This window comes from Mastigoproctus giganteus, chromosome 8 (assembly GCF_048544385.1).
Source record: "Mastigoproctus giganteus isolate SK-2022 chromosome 8, ASM4854438v1, whole genome shotgun sequence".
In the NCBI taxonomy this organism is placed as follows: Eukaryota; Metazoa; Arthropoda; class Arachnida; order Uropygi; family Thelyphonidae; genus Mastigoproctus; species Mastigoproctus giganteus.
Genome location: NC_143582.1, coordinates 229,297,493 through 229,323,264, shown reverse-complemented (window position 1 = coordinate 229,323,264; position 25,772 = coordinate 229,297,493). Strand labels below are relative to the sequence as shown.

General features: G+C 38.3%; 1 protein-coding gene across 2 annotated transcripts in view; it reads left to right on the top strand.

Annotated features, from left to right (window-relative positions):
* Nucleotides 1-25,237, top strand: part of LOC150082405 (uncharacterized) — a 267,788-nt gene extending 242,551 nt beyond the window's left edge. For both annotated transcript variants that reach the window (XM_090379267.1, XM_090379266.1), the window contains exons 13-14: nucleotides 14,605-14,853; nucleotides 24,350-25,237. In XM_090379267.1, the coding sequence (XP_090235393.1) occupies nucleotides 14,605-14,853; nucleotides 24,350-25,053 (953 nt within the window). In that variant the 3' untranslated portion in view covers nucleotides 25,054-25,237. The remainder of the gene's footprint in view (nucleotides 1-14,604; nucleotides 14,854-24,349) is intronic.
* Nucleotides 25,238-25,772: the final 535 nt, after the last annotated feature.

Below are 25,772 nucleotides of genomic sequence, written 5' to 3'. Positions count from 1 at the left end.
CAATTCAGAAGAACAGTGCCCATGGAAGTATCTGTAGAAGAGGCATGCAGCAGAAACAGTGCGTCTATGAGAAAGCGAGTGGAGAGACTCTGTTAGAGATGAATCATTAATTAACCTAACTGCCCTCTTCTGAATGGAATCAAGAAGCCTGAGAGAGGTTTTGGGGGCACCACCCCAGATGTGGGAACAATATTCCATGGCAGGGCGGATTTGCGATTTATACAGAGTGAGCAGCTGTTTGGAAGAAAAGTAACGCCGAGAGCGAAAGAGAAAACCAAGTTTTTTAGATGCAGAGGAAGCAATATTTGTAATGTGCTTGTACCCAGAGAGATTAGAAGTCAGGGTAATCCCCAAAAGAGATATATCATTTTGCCTAGAAATCGGAGTGTCACTAAAGATAAGCATAGGAGCAGAAGAATCCTTTTTGCGAGATATAAGACAAGATTGAGTTTTAGAAGGGTTGAAATCAACTAAGTTGTCTTTGCCCCACTGGAGAATTACCTGAAGATCGGCATTTAAGGAATTGGCAGCAGATTTTCGAGAACTTGAAGCTGATTGAGCTGGACAAGGTTTCTCAAAATGGAAAGTTGAATGCAATGTGCTATCATCGGCAAAACTACGGATAGGATTTCCAGTCAATGGAAGAAGGTCATTCATATACAAGAGGAAAAGAGTGGGGGAAAGAACTGAACCTTGGGGGACACCGGCATTAGTGGAGAAGTTAGAAGACAGAGAGCCATCTACCATTACCCTCAGTGAGCGATCAGAGAGAAAACTGGATAACCAATTACTAAAAACAGTTGGCAAACCATAAGATGGAAGCTTGTTTAGAAGACCTTTATGCCAAACACGATCAAATGCCTTTGAGATGTCAAGAGCAACTACTTGTGTTTCACCGAACCTTTCCATTGAATTAGTCCATAAATGGGTAACATAAGCCAGAATATCACCAGTGGATCGACACTGACGGAATCCATACTGGCGATCGTTGATCAGATGGAAGGTTTCTGGTAGTTTAAAAGTTGGCGGTTAATTGATTTCTCCAGTACTTTAGAAAGAGTAGAAGTAATTGCAATGGGACGGTAATTGGATGGGAGGGATTTGTCACCCTTTTTAGGAACTGGCTGGATATGAGCAAATTTCCAAGCAGAAGGAAAAACACCTTTGGAATAATAAAGTGAAAAAAGGCGGCAAAGAATAGGAGTAAGTTCAGGAGCACAGGTTTTGAGAACAAGTGGAGAAATACCATCAGGACCTGGAGCTTTCGTAGCATCAAGATTCATCAAAATCCTTCTGATATCCTTTTGACGGAAGACCACAGGAGGCATTGAATGGAGCGTGTTAGGAATGGTGGGAGGTGTTTTACCAAGGTCATTAATACATGAGCTGGAAGAAAAATGGGATGCTAGCAGGTCAGCTTTATCCTTGGCTGAAGTGACAACAGAACCATCTGGTTTGGACAGAGGTGGGAGCAGAGATGGGCAAAAGTTGCGGCCAATAGCTTTGGCAAGAGACCAGAATGCTCGGCTACCATTAGGGCAAGAAGCAAGTTTTCTACTCTTAGCCTGTTCAAACTCTAGTTTGGACTGATTAATAACTGCTTTACAATTGTTGCAAGCTTTGGTGTAGGCAGAAAATGAAACTGAAGAATTAGAAACAAGCCAATTACGATATGCAACGTTCTTCTCTTGGACAGCCTTAGCACATTTATTGGAAAACCAAGGTTTAGATAAAGGACGAGATTTTAAAGTGGAGTGTGGGATAAAGGATTCCATTCCTGCAAGAATAATTTCACTGACACGATCTGAGCAAACGTTGACATCAGAAGTTTTGAAACAGTAATCAGACCAAGGAAAAGAAGAAAAGAAGTCTCGCAGGTCATCCCATTTTGCATTCTTGTAATGCCAAACAATACGAGGTTGGGAATAGCCATGAGATAAAGGTTCCATTGGAGAAGAGACAATCACCAAGTTGTGATCTGAAGTGCCTAACGGACCTCTCACTTCAACCTTGTACTTAGAAGGGTTGTTTGCGAGAAAAAGATCAAGCGTATTGGCTGTATGATTAGGATTGTCTGGTATTCTTGTAGGTAAATGAACAATCTGTGCTAGGTCATTAGTAATTGCAAAAGCCTCAGCATCTCGACCTGCTGGGTCGGTGTGACTAGAAAACGGAAGCCAGCTGGAGTTGTGAACGTTAAAATCACCAAGGAAAATTACCTCACTGTTAGGAAAGTTGGACTGGAGAAAGTCAAGTTGCAAAGAGAGGAAGTCAAAGAGCTCCAAGTGATTAGTGGAGTTGGGAGAACGGTAGAGACAACAGATGAATTTCACACAATGAGGTAGAGAAATTTTAAGCCAGAGAAGATCAATGAGAGGAGATTCCAAATTGCCAAGTCTCTGACAGGGAATATCAGAACGGACATATGCACAAGTACCACCTTTAAGGCGAAAGGAATCATACAGCAAATAATTTGGACATCTGAGATGAGCAGTAGTTGAATCAACTGATAACTGAGATTCAGTCAGAAAAAGTACATGGGGTTTGGAAGACTGCAAGTGGAAAATTGGTCAGACAAGACTTCCTCTTAACAAACCCATGCTGTGTCTGAACTATTACTGCAGTCTTGTCTAGGTGATCCTGCATCGTTTCTTTAACCAATGATTCCATTATTTTCCCTGGAACAGAAGTTAAACTAACAGGTCTATAATTATTTGTCACCCTTTCAATCCTCTTTGTGAATTGGGGATACATTTGCACATCTCCAGTCAATGGGTACCTCCCCTGAATCTGAGGATGCTCTCATAATTATGGCTAAAGGTTTTCTAACTTCCCTCGCTGCCTCCTTCAATATAACTGGATAGGTTCCATCTACCCTGGATGCCTTTTTTTATGTTTAACTTCAGCAATTTCTCCTCCACTTTGCTTTCCTTTATTTACAAAATCATTTTGCTGCTTGTTAGAGTTTAGTAAACTTCTGTCCTCCCCTTACAGAATTTCTCATGTGTGAATGTAGATGTAAAATACTCAGCTATTTGAGCACGGTCATCAACAGTTGAACCACCAACATCAAGTAGACCAATCTGATTCATCCCCTTCTAGAGTTTACATAAGTAAAGATGGAATGCTACAAAATCTATATCATGGGCAAACCTGCTGATACAAATATTGCGAGCAACATTGCACAGGGTGGTTCACAAGAGTTTGGAACTTTATGCTTACAAAGTGCAAATTATTCAAGAAATTAAGCCTCACAACAAGAAAAATTCGCCGTTCACATTCGCAACCGTATAGACGAAGATGAGCACTTTCTGGAAAATATAGTGTTCAGTGATGAAGTAACATTTCGCCTGTCTTGTCAATTGTTGCATATGGGTATCTGAAAATCCCCATCAGTTCGTGAACAAAAGCATCACCTGATGCTTTTGTTCACAAACCTGAGCAATCACCACCATCACATGTTTACCTTGGATGAATTATCCAAGGTAAACATGTGATGCACACTATCCTTCAGCCAGGTGATTGGGCCATTTTCCTTCCATGAAAACACTGTGAACTTCAGAAATTACCTAGATATGCTCATATTGAATGCTGCACCTCATTTGGAAGATATTCAGCCACATATGTTCTAATTGAAAGATGGGGCCCCACCACCCTGGAGTTTGCATGTGCACAGTTTTCTAAGGACAAAAATTTCCTGACTGATAGAAACTCTGAATAACTGTATCAAATCGAAATGAGTGGCCAAATTGTGTGCAGGGGAAATTTTTTCTAATTAAAATCCTCTAGTGGTAAGCTGCTTGGGCCCATTTCAGCAATAAAATAAAGGAATGAGGTGACACTTTAATGCAGATGTTGAAATAGTTCAATGAAAAATGCTTAACTAAATCATACTTTTCCATCTTACTGTTATAAAGAAGCTGTGTTCCCTCCATTGACAGTGACATCCTTGGGCTTATTGCCCATTTTATAGATTGTTTCCATGAGTTGACTTAAAATTATTAATATCAATTACAATTAAGAGGCTAATTATGCGAGCATCACTACACTCTGGGGAGATTCTGTTGGATTGGAAAAGTGCCAATGTATCTCCCGTACATAAGGGTGGCTCTAAGAATGAAGTGGAAAATTATCGACCTGTTGGTCTGACTTCGGTGGTAGGGAAAAATCATGGTCGCAATGATCAAGGGTGGAATTCAGGATCATTTGGATAGAATTGAAATTCTCAAGGATCCTCAACATGGTTTTGTAAAGGGAAAATCATGTTTAACAAACTGGTTCGCTATTTTGAAAGGGTCACTCACGAGCTGGATTTAGGGAATAATTTTGACATTGTTTATTTAGATTTCAGCAAAGCTTTTGACTCAGTCCCACCTGAGCAATTGCTTTATAAGCTGGAACAGGTTGGAATCACTGGGAAAATCCTTAGATAGATAGCAGGATGGCTTCAGGCAGGAGGCAGAGGGTTGTGATAAATGGCTATTCCTCAGATTGGGTTGATATAAGAAGTGGGGGTCCCCAAGGATCAGTATTAGGACCATTGTTGTTTTTAATTTTCATAAACGACATCGATGAAGGGATAGAGGGCGTGATGTCTAAATTTCCAGATCTTAAAATTGATAAGTAGTTAATGATCACTGTCAAGCTAAGCTTCTTGAGAGAGACCTAGATAGAGACTTCAGAAATGGTCAGAAAAATGGCAGCTGTGCTTTAATCCAACAAAGTGTAAGGTATTACACCTGGGAAACAGTAATCCCAAAATAACTTATTCACTTGGTGGAGTTCAACTAAACCCAGTACTGGAGGTAAGGGACTTGGGTGTTATGATACGGTCAGACATGAAATTCTCTGAGCATTGTAAACAGGTTGCAAGGAAGGCCCGTGGTGGCCTATCGATAATCTATTGAACTTTTGCAAGTAGAGATAGGAACGTGATAATCCCATTATATAAGGTTTTTGTTAGACCACATTTGGAATACTGTGTTCAAGTATGGAGACTGCACCTAAAGAAAGAAAGAAAGACATCGATCTTCTTGAAAGGGTGAAAAGACAGGTAACTTGCCTGGTGAGATTGGCAAAAGGGCATCCTTATGAAGAAAGACTTCGAATATGTGGGTTGCAGAGTTTGGAAACTAGACACCTTAGAGGAGATTTGATTGAGGGGTTTAAGGCTCTGAGAGGCATCAGAAAAATGAATGAGGATGAAATTTTTAAGATTATAAATGATGCTAGAACTAGGGGACATAAATTCAAGTTATGGGGGGAGATGTTTAGATTGGACTGCAAGAAGTTTTATTTTAGCCAGCAAGTTATAAATTACTGGAATAAATTGCCTACATGTGTGGTAGAGGCTGACAGTTCGGGGAAATTCAAAGGTCATCTGAATAGTACCATCGGGTGAGGGAAACGCATAGGGATGATAAGTTTAATTTCCTTTTCTTTTATTAATTATTAGTTTTTTTTTTTTTTTTTTATCATTGTTTTATTCAGGTTTTTTATTTGGCTGGTACAGCATAAGCCATAGGCTTTCTTGCACCATGTGGCCATTACTAATACAATTGAATAACATCTTGAAAGAGGCAAATCTGTTATTCATTAAAAATTTAAGGTGCAATTACATTCAAATGTAACCCTATTCCTTTGATTAATTGCCACAATAGGCCCATTCCCATACTATGCATCTCTGGTGATCGTGAATAGTAGGAATTGAGATACACAAGGGAGTTTAATGTCACATTCTCTTGGAATAAAAAGGATTTTAAATGGGGGGAAAAAGTTAATAAGAAATTGGAGCAGCTGCAAATAGTTGGGAAGAGCCAAAAGAATTTTAAAAAAATTCATCAGCAGGAAGCAGAATTTGTAGTTTTGTTACTGGTTGGTGATTAAAATTCATAATTCACCCACTGTATTGGTTCTTTTGTTTTTATGGCATTAATTCCAAACTAATATAAAGGAAAATAAAAATCTAGAAGGATCAAACCTTCACTCTTTGCACTGGTAAACCTTTGCTTTGATCTCTGAACTGCAAGAAGTGATAGTAAGAGGTAAATTGCAACTATTGATACGAAGTCTCTCTCTCTCTCTCTCTCTGACTATATGCTTCCATTACATGTTAACAGGAGACACTGCTTCTACAGGGATGGGATACACTTAAATAGAAAAGGTGCAAGAATTTTTACTGATGCTATCGAGGCAGTGTTAGGTGGGTCGGTAAACTGTTAGCTTGGGGGGGGGATACAAGGACTAATAGATAAACAGTAGCCACTGGCAGAGGTGAAAGTGATTCTTGCACTGCTACTATTGGAATGAGCAGCAGCCTGGAAAACAAGATGCAGGGTATTTCAGAGACTGCTGGGAGTCATTGCGGTACAAGTAAACACATGGGTTGTGTTAGGGTAGCTAAGAATAGGAAGAGGTGCATGTATACTTGCGTATACACTTCAAGGAGTTTGTGAATAAATTTGATGAATTTGAGATGTTGCTCAAAACATCAAAGGCAGATATTGTTGGAATATCCGAGACGTGGTGTCACACAGATATAAGGAATACAGAACTGGAATTTGAGGAGTACAATGTGTACAGGAAGGATAGACAGGATAGGAAGGGAGGAGGGGGTTATGCTATTAGTTGAGAAACACACAAAATCCAAGGAAGTGCAGCCAGTCGACATTGCTGGACAGTGCAATGTCGAGTCAATTTGGTGTGACATAAGCATTAGGAGATCAAAATTGAGAGTAGGAGTGTGTTATAGGCCTAATGACTCTGATGAGTATAATAAGAAAATGTTCAGGGAAATAGAGTGGGCCAGTAAATCAGTGTCGTATAATAGGGTCGTATAATCATCAGTGTCGTATAATTCCATTCAATATCCGGATATTGAATAGAATTTGTGGGTTGGTCACTCACACACTAGCAAGGCTTTTGTGGATTTATTGGATGATTGTTTGTAACATCAGTATGTTCGGGAGGCAACTAGAGGGAGTAATACTCTTGATCTGATTATCAGTAGTAATTCTTCATGCATTAAGAATCTGCAGATAAAGGAACCACTAGGTGGCAGTGATCACAGTGTGCTGAAGTGAGATTTACTCAAAGAGGTAACTACCATCAGGGGTAAAAGGAAGGGTTATTGCTTTCGTAAAGGCGACTACAGTGGTCTGAGATAGTATTTAAATTCTATACTGTGGGACCAACTGATGAGGTTACTAACAACAAATTCAAAATGGGAGGCATTCAAAGAATTTATCTTGGAAGCTACTAGGCTCTACATACCAACTAAGAAATATTGTTCAAGGTTTAGGCTTAAATGGATGTCAGATGAACTAATGAGACATAGGCATAGAAGAAAATGCATAGGATACATATAAATTAATGGGTGACATGGAAGCCTATGATAGATATATGCTGGTCTGTAACCAAGTCACAAAGGAGATTAGGCAGGCAAATGGAGATTATGAGAAATCTTTGGAAAAGGATGCAAAGAAAAACAGCAAAGAGTTCTTTACCTATGTGAACTTTAGAAGAAAAGGGATGAATCAGATTCATCCAATGGATATTGATAGTTCAACTGTTGATGATCCTGCTCAGGTGGCTAACAAACTAAATGAGTATTTTACATCTACATTCACACATGAGGAGTTATGTTCACTGTTAATTGGTTTTTAGGAGCATTAGCAACTAAGGCCGTATTGCCCCGAGAGGAGTTATTCAGCGAGGGGAATGCCAGAGGTGAATTGAACTCTGGCAGTGAATAAATGATTTTGTAATAACTGAGAGGAAATTGGAGGGGAAATTGTTGAAGATAAACATAAAAAATGCAACCAGGGTGGATGGAATCTATCCAGTTATATTAAAGGAGGCAGCAAAGGAAGTAAGCAAACCCTTCTCCATAATTATGAGAACTTTCTAGGACTCAGGAGAGGTACCCATGGACTGGAGACGTGCAAATGTGACCCCAATTCACAAATGAGGATCAAAGGGTGACACAAGTAATTATAGACCTGTTAGTTTAACTTCTGTTCCAGGGAAAATAATAGAGTCATTGGTTAAAAAGGCAATGCAGGATCACCTAGACAAGACTGCAGTAATAGTTCAGACACAGCATGGTTTTGTTAGAGGAAAGTCTTGTCTGACCAATTTGATGGGATACTATGATGTGTTCACAAAGGAACTGGATGCGGGGAATAACTTTGATATCATATTTTTGGATCTTAGAAAGGCTTTTGATACTGTTGCACATGGAAGACTGCTGCACAAATTGGAGCAGTGTGGCATTGCGGGCAATTTGCTGCTATGGATAAAGGGATGGTTGAGTGGGAGAAGACAGAGAGTGGTAATCAATGGACACTGCTCATCGTACACTAATGTTATTATTAGAGTCCCTGAGAATTTGTTGTGTCCATTGTTGTTTTCTGTATTTATAAATGATATTGATGATGGTATATCAAGCTGAATGTCCAAGTTTGCAGACAATACGAAGGTTGGCAGGGTTGTTAAGGACACTAATAACAGTACGCTGCTGCAACAAGATCTAGAAAGGTTGAGCAGATGGGCTTAGAGGTGGCAAATGAAGTTTACATTGACAAATCTAAAGTACTACATATGGGAAGCAGTAACCCCACAGTAAGGTATCAACTCTGTGGTACTACACTGACAGTGGTAGAGAATGAAAAGGACCTGAGAGTAATTGTGCAGGCAGATATGAAGTTTTCTGAGCAGGGCAGGGCAGATGGTCTGCAAGATTAGCTCATGGGGTCCTGTCAATGATATACTTGAATTTTTCTAGCAGTGATAAGGAGGTGATATCCCCTTGTATAAGGCAATGGTCAGGCCGCACCTTGAATACTGTATTCAGGTCTGGAGGCCTCATTTTAAGAAGAATGTAGAGCTGTTGGAACAAATACAGAAAAGGGCAACAAGATTAGTGAATGGAACTAAGGGTTGCTCTTACGAAGAAAGGTTTAAATTTTGCAATATACAGTGTCTGGAGTCTAGGCACCTGCGAGGTGAACTGATTGAGGTGTATAAAGCCTTGAATGGTTTGAGCATGCTCAGTGTTGATAGGATTCTTCCTCTTGCTCAGAATAATCACCTGAGAGGGCATAAATTCAAATTGAGGAAAGACAGATGTAGGATAGATGTGCGGAAATTTGCCTTTAGCCAGCAGGTAGTTGGTTGGTGGAACAGACTTCTATCTTTTGTTGTGGAAGTTGATAGCCTAAATTAATTTAAGGCTGAGGTGGATAGGTATTTGAAATGAACAGAGGGGTGAAGTGGGAGCAGTTTTTTTTTTTTTTTTTTTTGCTGATGCTGCATAAGCTTGCTTTCTTGTGCCTCCACTAATCATATGCCTCTACTAATGCTAATTACATTACAAATCATTAGCATCAGTAGAGGCATTTGATGCAAGAAAGCAAGCTTATACAGCATCAGCCAAAAAAATAAAATAAAGTAAAATAAATAAATAAAAAATAACCACTTCCACTTCACCCCTCTGTTCGTTCGAAATACCTGTCCAGCTGAGCCTTAAACTTATTTAGGCTATCCACTTCCACGACAAGGGATGGAAGTCTGTTCCACCTACCAACCACCCGCTGGCTAAAGGCAAATTTCCGCACATCTATCCTACATCTGTCTTTCCTCAATTTGAATTTATGCCCTCTCAGGTGATTATTCTGAGCAAGAGGAAGAATCCCATCAGCATTGAGCATGCTCAAACCATTCAAGTCTTTGTACACCTCTATCAGATCACCTCGCTGGTGCCTAGTCTCGAGGCACTGTAATTCGCAAAACTTAAGCCTTTCTTCGTAAGAGCACCCCTTTGTTCCGTTCACTAATCTTGTTGCCCTTCTCTGTACTCGTTCCAGCAGCTCTACATCCTTCTTGAAATGAGGCCTCCAGGCCTGTATACAATACTCTAGGTGTGGCCTGACCATTGCCTTATACAAGGGAATAATCACCTCCTTATCCCTGCTAGAAAAATTCCTATATATCATTGACAATACACCGTGAGCTACTCTTGCAGCCCGTCTGCACTGCTCAGAGAACTTCATATCTGCCTGCACAACTACCCCCAGGTCCCTTTCATTCTCTACCACTGTCAGTGTAGTACCACAGAGTTGATACGTTGCTCTGGGGTTGCTGTTTCCCATATGTAGTACTTTACATTTGTCAATGTTAAACTTCATTTGCCACCTCTCAGCCCATCTGCTCAACCTTTCCAGATCCTGTTGCAGCAGCATAGTGTCAGTAGTGTTGCCAATCTTCGTATCGTCTGCAAACTTGGACATTAATCTTGATATACCATCATCAATATCATTTATAAATACAGAGAACAATAAAGGACCCAACACTGAAGCCTGAGGGACTCCACTAATAACTTTAGTCCACGATGAGCAGTGTCCATTGATTACCACTCTCTGTCTTCTCCCCCTCAACCACCCCTTTATCCATAGCAGCAATTTGCCTCCAATGCCACAGTGCTCCAATTTGTGCGGCAGTCTTCCATGTGCAACAGTATCAAAAGCCTTTCTAAGATCCAAGTATATAATATCAAAGTTATTCCCTTGCATCCAGTTCTTTTGTGACTGCATCATAGTATCCGATCAAATTGGTCAGGCAAGACTTCCCCTTAACAAAACATGCTGTGTCCGAGCTATAACTGAAGTCTTGTCTAGATGATCCTGCAGTGCCTCTTTAACCAGTGCCTCCATTAATTTTCCGGGAACAGAAGTTAAACTCACAGGTCTATAATTACTTGTGTCAGCCTTTGATCGTCCCTGGTGAATTGGGGTCATATTTGTACATCTCCAGTCATTTTAAATGTTTTATTCATTGTATTTAAAGGGGACGTGTGGCGTTTTTAGTTAGCCTCAGTTTTATTTATTTATATTTTTTTGTTTATATCTTTGAAGATTCGTGGGCATCAGAACATTTGGTTTTGTGTATTTGATTAAATTAGTTAATAATCAAGTAAAAATCCTTGCATTTATACAACGTAGTGTTCTCTGTCATAATTGTTAATAACCTCCTTTTGAATCGCTCATAGTTTTAAAAATCTATAAGTTTATATTTTTACTGTGGTCTAATCAAATGTTTATACAGTGGATTCCGGTTATTTGGGCCACCGGTTAATCGGGGCAGCCGTTTATTTGGGGTAAATCTTAAAAAACGGAACGCAGTCGAGAAAATAGCCAGATTTTACTTCGCTTAATTGGGACAAAATCCCGTTTAATCGGGGCAGGAGACCGCACCACTGGAGATTACCCTGAGATTTTCTCTGACCATACCACATAGTTTGGTCAGATTTTTGGAGGTCACAACCATAAAACAATTAGCAGTCGCCTGTTTATTGGACTTTTCTGGTAGTGAAATCATCATAAACTGATAGTAAACTCGATCTTATTGAATTTGTGATAATACCGACAGCTGGAATTCTGTGGGTTTTTATGGTGAAATGTGTTTACACTTCCCTGGAATCTTTAATCATATAAAAAAAATTATAATTTTCAGAATCTTCTCTTCATTCCTATTTTTAAAGCTTCGTAATTTGTTACTCCGTTCTCACTTGCGCGTATCGTATTACTTGCAATTTGTGTGTGCCGTGTTTTTTTTGTTATTGATTGCTTATCTTTTTACTGTTTTAAATTTTAACCCCCTCCCACAAATGTCAGTGAACAGGAATGTCAACTAGTTTAGTTAGTATGTACATATTACAGTACGTATTAATTATCACGTATATTCTTCTGAATTTCACGTATCATTTAATTTTTTAATTGGTAAGGTAATAAAGGGTAAATTTGTGCTTAATATATCTTTGCTTTTATAGCCTGTGGATAATATTCCTCCTATTTTCGCTAATTACAATCGCTGTTTAATAGAATTAAAATTCAATTCACAAACGTGATCACAATGACCGCCGCTTACTGCACATCGTACAGTATAGTGAACGTACTTTACTATGGTGAGTTCGTCGTAACGTGATTTGATTGTACACTGAACCAATTGTAAAGGGGGGGGTACATTGTATTTTTAACTATTTACGTGAAACTTTGGATAATTGGGGCAGCCGCTTAATCGGGCCAAAATGCACTAGTCCCGATGTGTCCCAAATAACCGGAATCGACTGTACAAGGACTTATTTATTTTCTTTTATCTTTCCCCTGTAGTTCATTCTCTCATTCTCTGCAAGCAATGAGTTCTTCCCCATTCGTGATTACCGTGATATTTCTGGTCTTCTCATCCCAATTATTTAGCATTAGTAGAGGCATGTGATGCAAGAAAGCTAGCTTATACAGCATCAGCCAAAAAAAAAAAAAAATTCATTTCGCCCATCCATTCGCTTCCAAAAGTTTGTTCACTTCTTCCTTGAATTTCTTAGCAACTTCCACAATGACAGATGGAAGTTTGTTCCAGCAATCAACCACCTGTTGTCTAAAGGCAAATTTCTGCACATCTATTCTACAACTGTCTTTCCTCAGTTTGAATCTATGCCCCCTCATGTTTGTAATCTGAGCAAGAAGAAGAATCCCATCAGCATTGAGCCTGAGCCTCAATTCATTCAACACCTTTTACAACTCAATCAGATCGACTCACAGGTGCCTAGTCTCCAGAAGCTGTGATTTGCAGAACTTAAGCCTTTCTTCTTACGAACACCCTCTTGTTCCCCTCATCAGCCTTGTTGGCCTTCTCTGTACTTGTTCAAGCAGCTCTACATCCTTCCTAAAATGAGGCCTCCTGACTATTGCCTTATACAACGGGATAATCACCTCCTTATCGCTGCTAGAAAAATTCCTGTATGTTATTGAGAAGACACCATGAGCTACTCTTGCAGACTGTCAGCACTGCTGAGAAAACTTTATATCTGACTGCACAATTACCCCCAGCTCTTTTTCATTCTCTACCACCCTGAGTTTAGTACCTCACAGTTGATACATTACTCTGCAGTTACTGCTGCCCATATGCAGTAAGAAGAAGAATAAATCTTTATTGTACAGTAACCATACAATAATGTGCCCGCCACAGCCAGGAAGCCAGGGGCTTGACAGTTTTATAGAGTGATATAAAAATATATACAGTATAACAAAAAGATAACATAACATGAAATTAACTTAAAAACATTGCATTAACCATTCTATAGATATGAGTATTGCATAGTTCTGAGGCAGACAGTACACCAAGGAATGTACATGTTCATATGTACAAGGCACATATTTCAGAATATTCACAGAAGTCAGAATATTTCACATGCGTGCATTAAGTTGTTCAGTGTACCTGCGATGTGCCGTTCTGTGCCTCATACAGATAGCAGGTGGAGATATTGGTTTGAGCCGACATCAGGGGCCAAACAAAAGCGGAACAAGTTTGACTAACGAGCGCCTGTAATTGCGATCTGAAGTGAATTTTTGTAGGTCTACTCTGATCATTAGCAGAGCTTGTATTGTAGGAAGTACTTGACCGGGTAGAAATCTGTCTTTACATTTGTCAGTGTTAAACTTCAGTTGACACTTCTCAGCTCAACTTTTCTAGATCCTGTTGCAGTAGCGTACTGTCAGTGTCATTAACAACACTTCCAACCTTCGTATTTAATAAACAAATTATTAAATGCTCAGTGTAAATTTGTTAATAGCCTAAATTTTTGCAATTTTTAAGTGCTTTGGCTTATTTTATATATAAAATACTTTTTCTAAGCTTGACTCCCTTAGTGGCTTCCTGTCTGGACCAGGAGTTAACATATGTAGATATGCTATTTTTAACATTCTAGTCTATTGCCCCAACCTCTTGCTACAGAGATTTAATAATCTTTGATGAATAACTAATTAACAGTCGTGATGTTGGCATCTTTGTGCCACTTTAACCTTTAAAAAAAAAACAATCATTTGATGTGTTTCTCAATCATTTTTCCATCACTGGTATCTATGAAATATCTTTGCAGCTTTCTGCCATTCCTTTACATATTTAATTGAATTAAAATTCTTCTCATACTTTTATTGCATATATCATCATGCAGTTTTATTATTACAAAACTCTTATTAAGGAAAATATGGTTACTGGCTGAAAGTTTGATTTAGAATAGAATCACAGCTTCATGATGGTCATCTTGTATATTCATATCCGTATTGAATTTCATACAGGTTTACTTATATTCAGTACCACTAAGTAATCTTTTTTTCTTCACATGTTCCGTAAATAAATAAATATACGTGCTCTTAACAGTGTAATAAATTTAAGATAACCAAATATCTCTCATTACATTTGTTTTAGATTTGATTGAAAAATAAATAAATCCCAAGATGGGTTGAAATAAAGTGAAACGTAATTTTAAACAGTCATTCTTTTTCTTTTCTTTTTTTTTTTTTTAATCTCTTTATTAACTTGTCAGCAAATACAGATCAAACATGCTAACTATTCATCAGACTTCAAAATTGTTTACTAGGTGTTTACAGAGTCACCTAATAACCATATCAAGTAGGTTTAATGTGGTTTCAGTGTTCATTAAATAAGCCTATTAATATTCAATAATAATAATAATAATAATAAACTATTTTGTTATCATGTATTATTATAGAAAAGTACATTCATTCCTATATAATATAACTTTTCCAGATGTTGATGATATAAAATATGTCATCAATTTTGACTTTCCTAATTGTTCAGAAGACTATGTTCATCGCATTGGCCGTACAGCTCGAAGTAACAAATCTGGGACAGCATATACATTTTTCACATTATCTAATATGAAACAGGCTGGTGACCTGATAGCAGTTCTACAAGAGGCTAATCAAGTAGTGAATCCTAAACTAATGGAACTAGTGAATCGAGCCAAAGCCTATGGGGGCAACTTTGGAAATAAAGGTTACAGTTTTAAAGTTATAAATTTTGTTTTAATATAAAAAGTTTTACGTACAGTACTGTAGTGGTTATTTATGCTATTTTATTTTATTATATTTACAAAAGAAATTATAGTCAGTGATTTCATTCTTCCATCATAGATCAAGATCACTGTACTCAAATTATATCCATTTATTTGTAACTGTTATTTTTGTAACAGTTTTGCACTATATAGGAAGGATCCCAAGACTTCCTGACAGGTATGTTTTTATTTCAATCTGCCATCTTGAAACAAGATAAAATTGGTTCCATTATTCATGTTGGAGGAAGCAGAATTTGAGCCCTATTAGTTTTACTTAAAACTCGTTGTAATTAGTTATGCTCTTGAGCAAATATGTATCATCCTGAACACATTGCCTAGATATAGTACAATGTGGCCTGGGATGCTGGTGTGCCATAAAAACCAACAACCACTTGAACACCTCCAGGATAATCTTTTTTTAATCAGTATTTAATCAACTGTGGACGAACACTTCATGATGTAAGGTACAGGGGATATCCACCAATTTTAATTAGACAAATTCAGTCATCTTATAAGCAGTGAATAAGAAAATTCTAAAATCATATAAAATTCATTTGAATAAAGCTGTTATCATTTTAGATGAAGCACTTTATGAGAAATTCAGTTTGCTAGACTAGGCATTAAAATTAGACCCCTGTAAAAATTTGGCCCAGCTGTGAAGTTAAAAAGAGTACTTTGTTCTGCAAGATTGCTGTAATGTGTGTCTTTCCAAGGATTGGCATGGACGTTAAGCTGTTGACAGCATTTATACATTTTTATTTTATCAGGTAAAATAAATAATTGAAGATTGTCCATTCATGTAAATAATATCTGTTTATCTTATGGAGCATTATACATAGTGATTTGGTATTCATAATGTTGAAGGCAACCAGGTAATTTCTCATCGCTTGTAGTGTTTTGATTTGTGCATTGCTTTGATATGCTAGTAATGGTTATTTTAACATATGGATAAAAATTAATCATGAAGAAATTTAAAAGCTTTTGATTTTAACTGAGTGTAATTAACTACACACTCTCCAATATCATGATGTGAATTTGGTATCAACTGTTTTTGTAAGTCAAAATTGTATTATTTTAGCATTAATAAGCAAGGTAAACATGGGCATTTTCACCTCATCATATGACATGAGGAGGAGAGTGTTCTATGTAATGGCTGCTATTCCAAAGATAATGATTATTAGTGTTGTTATTCTGTGGTATGCCATCCCCCCCCCACACACACACAAGATGACCACCAACAAATATTTTTTTTTCAAGATCAAGCTGCAAGTAGCACCTTGACCTTGAGCAAATATTTCTAGGCCCACTTATAAGTAGGCTATTAAGCAAGTTAGGTAATGCACGTATTGTTACATGTCAGACATGTACAGTAGTCACATAAAGTATGTCAGTGGTTTTAACCGTTGGCATATTTTATGTTATCCTATGTGATTATTTTCCTATTAGGATTGTGCAATTCATTAGAAGGGATTGGCAGATGAAGTAAGTGTTTTCCTCTATAATCTAAATATAATCTTGCTTCCTTGCATCATTTTGCCATTAGGACATATTTTATGTGACTTTTTTATATCTGAACTACTTACTGTACTGTACTCCAGCATTTATCAAACATCATCAAGTGATGTTCACATGATGGGAAGCTCTGCAATGGGATTTATATAGATAAGGAAATTCTGAAATGTCATTTGAACCACATGAAGTGGTTCAATTAGTTTCAGTAGTTGTTCTACACAACTACTGAAAATTCTTTATTGAAAACACAATTGTTTTTGGCAGTTCTATTGAAAAACTTTGTCATAACTTCTTGAAGCAACTTGTTTGCTGATGGCAATGAAATTTGCACTATGATGTAACTTGGCAATCTGTTGTTTAGCATTAGTAATGTCAAAATGATGAATGGAAGCTTATATCAGCAAAAAAGAAAGAAATGGGAAAAAAAACTTTTCATTTCATCTGTCTCATCCCTTCTAATAAATTGTATAATCTTAATAGACAAATGCTAGCTGATGTAATTGAGGTAGTATTAGCTGGATTGGAAAACTGCTGGCTTGGGGTACATGGACTAATAGATTGACAATAGCAGCAGGCAGAGGAAAAGTGATTCTTGCACTGCTTCTGTTGGAACATGCAGCAGCCTGGAAAGCAAAGTGCTGTGAATCATCACGGAACAGTTAAATACGTGGGCAGTATTAGCGTAACTAAGAACGAGTGCATGTATACTTGCATGGGCATATCAGAGACATGGTGTCACTCAGATATAAGGGATGCAGAATTTGAATATGGGGAGTACAATGTGTACAGAATATAGTGTTTATTGTCAAGCAGCACAGGGGTCTCCCCTAAAACTGCATAGTATTCTCTGTGTCACAATATAAACTGTAAAAGGTGCCTCCATAGCCAGATGGGAAGGAGCAGCAGTGCGTAGCATGCGCTTCTTGATTAGACCAGGGTTCGAGCCCATCACCACCAAATATCGGAGGATGCGGAAAAGTCAGGGAATGACCACCGCATATCCCGGAGCAATATGGCCTTAGTTGCTAATGCTCCTAAAAACCAAATAACAAACAACAACATGACCACTGCATATTCCCGGAGCAATATGGCCTTAGTTGCTAATGCTCCTAAAAAAAAATCAAATAACAAATAAACTGTAAACGCCAGAGGTAGTGTAAGTTTTGGTGTTGGTCTGACATTTCTACAGCATTTAGCCATGGGGCCCCTAGTGGGACTCCACATTGCCCCGAGAAGGCAGCCAGGTATAGTAGATAGATATAGAATGTGGTGGGGGGAAACCTGAGCTTATCGGGAGGGCTCCAGAAAAAAAAAAGGCTGTCCACCTGGAAATAGGAAGTTGAAGGGGGACAGAGGGGCATTCCTGTGAAAGGAACCCATCTCCACACGGGGGAGGGGGGGTGAGAGCAGAAAGTTTTGTGGTTGTTGAGTTCATTTGGCGAAATGTTTGGGTGGGGAAAGGGATATGGGATTGGTTGGGGACAAAGTCATAGGGCCAGGACACTTGGGGGAGGGGGTAAGGCTTTCGCTGACCCCTACAGATTGCACGGTGGCTCTCTATATAAGATCCCACACTGGCCAGTGTCAGCAGTTCTCATGCCAGTGGAAAGAGACATGGCATGGGCTCTAAATGGGTTGCTGCACTCAGTCTAATTTGGAGGCCTGACAGAACACACTCTCCTCATATACAGCCCATCGATATATATGTCACACATACATATACACTAGTAGACACTTTTTTTATTATTATTATTTATTTATTTAGGGACAGACTGAATGGCAGGACATAGGACAACTCTCTCGCATATTTGTCATCTTGCATTTATTCTCATTCAGCCAGATGGGATGCAGGTGCCACATACGTGGCAACTGTTGGACAATCACATTTTTTTAAAATTTAGAAGGAATTCTGTGAGTTTGAAGTTGGGCGGTAAAATGATGCTGAATGGTTGCAGCATATGTTCGGACTGGTTTGGAGGACATAGAGAGAGAGAGAGAGAGCAAGATTTATAGAAGCCAATTCAGAAGAACAGTGCCCATTGAAGTATTTATAGAAAAGGCATGCAGCAGAAACAGAACATCTGTGAGACAAAGGGTGAAGAGACTTTGTGAGAGATTGGTCAATTAACCTAACTGTCCTTTGATGTGGAATAATATTCCATGGTAGGGCATATTTGCAATTTGTACAGAGTGAGCAGCTGTTTTAAAGAAAAGTAATGCCGAGTACAAAAGAGAAAATCCAGTTTTCCAGATTCTCAGGAAGCAATATTTGCAATGTGTGCTCATGCCAAGAGAGAGAGAGAGAGATTAGAAGTCAGGGTAATCCCTAATAGAGATAAGTGATCTAGTCTAGAAATCTGAGTGTCATCGAATGTAAGCAGAGGAGCAAAAAAAAAGCTTTTTTGTGAGATATCAGACTGGATTGAATTTTAGAAGGGTTGTAATCAACTAAGTTATCTTTGCCTTACCGAAGGGAGATCAGCATTTAGGGAATTGGTAGTCGATATTCGAGAAGTTGAAGCTGTGCAGGGCAAGGTTTCCTAAGCTGGAAGGTGGAATACAGTATGCTGTCACCAGCAGAATTATGGATAGGATTTCCAATCAATGAGAGAAGGTCATTAATATATGAGAGAAAAGAGTGGGGCACCTCCCCACTCTTTGAAGTACTACCATGTACTCCGTAGCCAGGTGGGAAGGAGCAGCAGTGCGTAGCATACGCTTCTTGATTAGACCAGGGTTCGAGCCTGTCACCACCAAATATGGAGTATGCGGAAAGGTCAGGTAATGACCACCGCATATCCCGGAACAATATGGCCTTAGTTGCTAATGCTCCTAAAAACCAAATAACAAACAAACAAAACAAATAACAAACAGAAAAGAGTGGGAGAAGAACTGAACCTTTGGGAACACCTGAACTAGTGGCGACTTTAGAAGAGCCGTCTTCCATCACTAGCAGTGATCAGTCAGAGAGAAAACTGAATACTCAATTACAAAGAACAATTGGCAAACCATAAGATGGAAGCTTATTTGGGAGACTTTTATGCCAAACACAATCAAAATCCTTAGAAAAATTAAGAAAAACTGCTTTGAGTTTCACCAAACTTTTCCATTGAATTTGTCCATAGATAGGTATTTGTCCATAAGCCAGTATATCAACAGTGGATCAACACTGACAGAATCCAAACTGGGATCATTGATCAGATGGAAGGTATCTAGATAGTTAGAAGTTGGCGGTTAATAGATTTCTCCATAACTTTAGAAAGAGTAGAAGTAACTAACTACAGTGGGACAATAATAGGATGGAAGGGATTTGTCGCCTTTTTTTAGGAACTGGCTGGATATGAGCAAATTCCCAGCAGAAGGGAAAACACCAGTGGAATTAGAAAGTATAAAAAGGCAACATAGAATAGGAGTAAGCTCAGGAGCACAAGTTTTGAGAACAAGTGGGAAAATGCCATCAGGGGCTGGTGCTTTCTTGGTATCAAGACTGTTCAAAATTCTTACATTCTTATAATGGAAAACCACAGGATACATTAAATGGAGTGTACTGGGAATGGTAGGCGGCAGTTTACCAAGATCATCAATACACGAGTTAGAAGAAAAGTAGGGCTCTAACAGGTTAGCTTTATCTTTAGCTGAGGTGGCAATAGAACCATTCAGTTTTGACAAAGGTGGGAATAGACATGGGCAAAAGTTGCAGCCAATATCTTTGGCAAGAGACCAGAATGCCCAACTACCATTTGGAGGACAAGAAGCAAGCTTTCTACTGTTAGTCCATTCAAAATTTAGTTTGGATTGATTAAAAACTGATTTACAGTTGTCAAGCTTTCATGTAGGCATAAAGTGAACCTGAAGAATTGTGAATGCAAGTAAATTACAATGTGCAACATATCATAAACAGCCTTAACATTTATTGGAAAACCAAAGTTTATATAAAGGACGAGATTTTAATTTGGAATGAAAATAAAGGATTTCATTCCAACAAGAATAATTTCACTGACATGATCTGAGCAGATGTTGACATCAGAAGATTTAAAGCAGTAATCAAACCAAGGAAAAGAAATCTTGCAGATCATCCCATTTTGCATGTTTTAATTCCAAACAACATGAGGTTGTGAATGGCCACAAGAGAAAGGCTCCATTGGAGAAGGGACCATCGCTAAATTCTTCTCTCAGCCTGCTAGCTGCCACTCACCTCTACCATGTACTTAGAAGGGGAAAAGATCAAGCATGGTACCTGTGTGGTTATGATTGTCTGGTATTCTGGTAGGTAAATGAACAATCTGTGTGAAGTCATTAGTAATTGCAAAAGCCTCAGCATCTCAACCAACTGGGTCCATATGCCTAGAAAACAGAAGCCAGCTAGAGTTGTGAACATTAAAATCACCAAGGGAAATTTCTTCACTTTTAGAAAAGTTGGACTAGAGAAAGTCACGTTTCAAAGAAAGGAGGTCAAAGAGTTCCAAGTGATTAATGGAGTTGGGAGAATGACAGAGGCAATAGTTAAATTTTACAGAATGGAGTAGAGAGATTTTAAGCTGGAGAAGATTGAAAAGAAGATATTTCAAATTACTAAATCTCTCTGACAGGCAATATCAAAAGTCCTTTAAAGCTAAAGGAATCATTCAGGGAATAATTAGGGCAACTGAGATGAGCAGCAGTTCAATCAACTGATAATTGGGATTCTACCACAAAACGTATGTGGGGTTTGGTAAACTGTAAGTTGAACTGAAACCACGTATAATTGTAAAATGAATGGGGAAGTGTTTGAGAGGTTCAGATCTTTTTGTAGATAGGTTTTTTTCTGATAGTTTAACTATTCAGAAGTAAGAGGAGGTGGCAAGGACAAGCTATATGAATTAATGAAATTTTTGGATATGACATACAAATGTAAGAATATAACCAGCTCCATAATGTGGCTTCAACATTGCCCCCTCATACACACACTGCTAGAACTCCCTCCAGTCACCATTTGGCAGAGTATAGGCAGTGAGATTATACACTAGCGATCCTGAAGCCTCCTAGGAAGTTACCAATAGGTTTGGTCCAGCGGACTATCTAGCAGCCAGCCTGCAAACATCGTTTTAGGGTTGTACCTTCCCGAAATGTACGGAAGTGGATCTTGTCATTATGTTCATCATAAACTCAAAAGACATCAGTCATACTGCATGATGGTAGAAATGGGGGGGAGGTTGGCGGAGCTTTACTCTGGAGACTAAACATGGGTCCACCACTTCAAATCTCCAATAAGCAAAGTGGTGGTGGAATTGCTTCGGTTGATGAGAGTCATCTACCACCTTGTATTGCCTGGTAACACAGAGGGGTGGCAGTCTGTCTAGTGTGGACACCACGCTTCGACTCCTGTTTACATTGGTTCGCACCTGAGTGGTCACCTCCAATATACTAGGTGTAGTATTTCAGGACTTTCACAAGTTGGTTATACCCAGTGTTACTAGCAGTCCCACCATCATGAAGGTGCAAGCAGAGGATTTGGTTGTCCCCTGAATATCTGTTCCATCAGCATTTTTGAATCCCAGGTAGCAAGCCCAGCTTGATATACCTGAGAGCATGTCTGAGACAGCCTCAATGACCGTATTTAATAAGCTGACTTTCCTCCTACATGTTCATTATCTATACACAAAGTGCATGAGTGGTTTGAATATCTTCCATTCTCTGGCCGCTGCCTCACGGGGTACAGGAAATCGCCTTTTGTTTTCCTCCAGGATTAAGGGACAAACGGCAAAGCAAAATACAGCAATACAGTTGATCTCAAAACCTGATTAATACTTATTGTCAGAGACACGTTGGATTCTGAGGAATGCCACCACTGACCAGTACTATTTTTTTAGTATGGCAGAAATTTTAAAACTTAATCAAGAGTCTATAAATGGAAAGATAGTTCAGTATTTTCTTGGAGTGTGTTATATAAACCAGGAAACAAAAACGTACCTTAAACAAAGTAAAGACTATTTGCTTCTTCACTCATCTTGTTAGAAGAAAGAGCACCTTATGAAATTTCTCATTTTCTTTTTTTAATATTATGATCAAAAGCCCCTAATATAGGGGGAGGGCATCCCCCTTAAAGATTAATGACATACAGTGGCAGAACAAAAAAAAACTGCATCACCTTAAAAAAAGTAACATTTGTAGTGAAACGTATAAGATATTGTTTGATTACAGTCATTTTGTTTGTTGCAAAGCAAAGGTATTACGTCAGATGATGCTTCTATTGCATCAGGCAACGATTGCAAGGTATTGCTTCAACCATTTCTATAAATACAGTGTTGGAAGGGTATACACCCTCATCAGTATCCTGTTTCGCAGAGGTGTAAGCATGGCTCCATATGTTCAGTTGACACCAAGGGAAAAAAGTGTAGCTGTTGTTCTGTCCCAGGAAGAGCTTTCTACGTGTGCTATCACTGATAAAATAGGGTGAAACCGGTGATGTGAAGAGAAGTTCTGGATCAGTCCATAAGAGAGAGTGACTACGCCTTCCCAAGAATCATATTTGAAATGGCTATGTCTTTGTAATCACCATGCTAGTGCTCCTGATCTAAAACTGGTCTTTGAGATGGCCTCTGGTGTTGAAACAAGTGTACGAGCTATCCAAAGATGGTGGTCTGCATGCCTATTGGCCCAAGAAGAACCCTTTGTTGACCCAACAAATGAGGAAGAGGTGGTTTGCTTTGGCTAAAACAAATGTTTCATGGACAAAAGAGCAATGGGACACCGTCATATTTTCTGACAAATCAAAATTCAACCAGCATGGCTCGGGTGGGAAGCGATAGGTCTGAATACGAAAATCAGAGGCATAACACCGACTGTAAAGTTCCCTGCCGGTCAGATGGTCTGAGGATGCATAACAAGCAAAGAGGTGGGGCAAATTAAGTTTATTAACGGAACGGTGAATGCAAAAACCTACACTGCTATCTTGGAGGAGTGCCCGAAATCTGTTATTAGGGATCACCCCACAGACATCCAAAACTGCATTTTTCATAGGACCGAGCACCTTGCCCACACAGCAAAATTGGTAAGTTTTATGCTATTTAGATTTAATGATGAGTTTGTCTTCTTGTCTTACAAGGCTTAAAACACACCAATGTTTTCCCTTGTTTTTATCCCTTAAAGTGCAGGCATACCTCAGAAATACTGGCATTACAGTGTTGGACTGGCCTGTTCAGATTTGAACCCTATTGAAAATTGCTGGTATATAATGTTGTCTAAAATTGCTCAGAAGAAGCCAACAAGTAAGATTCAGCTGCAGGAGAGCATTGTAAGGATGTGGTACCACAAAATTGGGCAATCGTATATCCAGAAGTTGATTAACTCTATGCCAGATTGTTGCAAGGCTGTAATTGCAGCTCGATGAGGAACAAGAAAATATTGAGGACTTATTTTTATAATTTACAGTACATAATACTATTATATTAACTTATCATTTCAGCTTGTACATGTAAATGCAATAAAATTTGTTTGGTTGTCATGATTGCCATTTGCATGATTTCTCATATTTCCATTGATTATGCATTTTACCCTTTAGGAAGATATTTATGGCAATTAGGTATATTGGGTGGAGTCTTTTATTGGATTTCATTCACAGAGGTATATATCCCATCTAACAAATGCATTTTGAACATTTCTACAACCCACAATGCAACACAAAACATTATTTGCAAAATTCACAAGTGATGCGGTTTTTTTTTTTTTTTTTTGTCCGCCACTGTAGTTGTGATCCTTCTCCAAACCAATTGTTGGTTAACATTACTGTTATAGAAATTAAAGCTTGTCACCTGTTTTATGGAATAATACTGCAGTTGTGATGGTGTAATTTTATATTTATTAATTTATTATTTTTTTACTGAACTAATTATTTCTGCCCATCATTACTTTTTGATTTTGATTCATTTTCATTATTGTTTATTTCAGGCCGTAGCAGATGGCGAAATGTTGGCAATCAAGGTAATCAGAGGGAGTTCGGAGTGAGGAAGGGTGGTGTGAAGCGTTCATTTAATTCAAGAAATAATGAAGAAGATGATGACAGAAGAAAACGAAGAAATGATAGATTTGGGGGTATGGGAAACTATGGGCCTGCTATTGACAGAACTGAGAAATTTGGAAATATTGGTAATCAAGGGATGGTTGGTGGTGACAGATATGGCAACAGTGGAAACCAGGGGCTTATTGGAGATAGAACTAACAGATTTGGAAGCTTAGGAAAGCCATTACTTGGTAATGATCGAGTCGATAGATATGGAAGTATGGGAAACCAGAGTGGTGCAGACAAATATGGAAATATGTTAAATCATGGATCTGCAGCTAATAGATATGAAACTATGGCAAACCATAGTGCTTCTAGTTTGTACCAGAGTAATAGCAGTAGTGCTACTAGTGGTCGTATGCAGACTTTTGGAAGCCAAAGCATGGCATATCAGCCATTTGGAAACAGTCTGAATTTTTCATCCCAAACCTTTGCCAACAAGCAAAATTTATCGCTGCAAAGTTCATCTAGTAACTATGGAAATCAGACAGGCAGCTCAAAGTCTGCCATTATGTCTGGCATGTATCCATATAGCCAAGGACGAGCACAGGGAGGATCAGTAGCGGGATATTATCAAAATCCACAGCGCTAGCATGTGTAACATTCATTATAAAGAAAAAAAGTTGAAAAATATGTATGTTAAGTATTTATTGTTTTATGTTAAGGTATATCTTCAGTACTGGGGTTAGACAACATTACATCATTCCATTATATCAGTGGTTATCATGCATGACTTACTTTTCTGGTTGTGTGCATTCTTCATCAGAACATCAGAATTAGCCAACGTTGTGCACCATTTTTCACTTTATGTAAAATTATAATAAAATACAAACTCTGTTTTGCTAATCTGCTTATATTTTGTGCAGTATTTATTATACAGCTTCAGAATATATTATCAGTTGGCAAGGTAACCATGGATACATATTCTCATGGCAATACTCAAATCTTGTTGGCTCTTCTGGCATTTGTATAATTATATCAGGGTTGATTTTTATCCATGAAAATATTGATACTAAACGGAATCATTGGCAAAACCTCTCATGTTTGTAAATTGCCAGATTTTTAAAAGTCTAATAGGTTGCATTTAGCCTTCTTGAAGATAAACTAGATAATTAAAGATACAAGAAAATGAATTCCTTTAATTACATTGTTCAGAAAAATCCTGTCTCTGGGTGTTTTTGTCAATAGTTTATTGCTGTGTATTTGTTTTGGACCAAATAGAGGATTGCCATTGCTATATACCGTACTGACTTTGTTTGTATTTCTTCTGAAAATGAATAATAACTTTATTATTATTATTATTTTATTTAT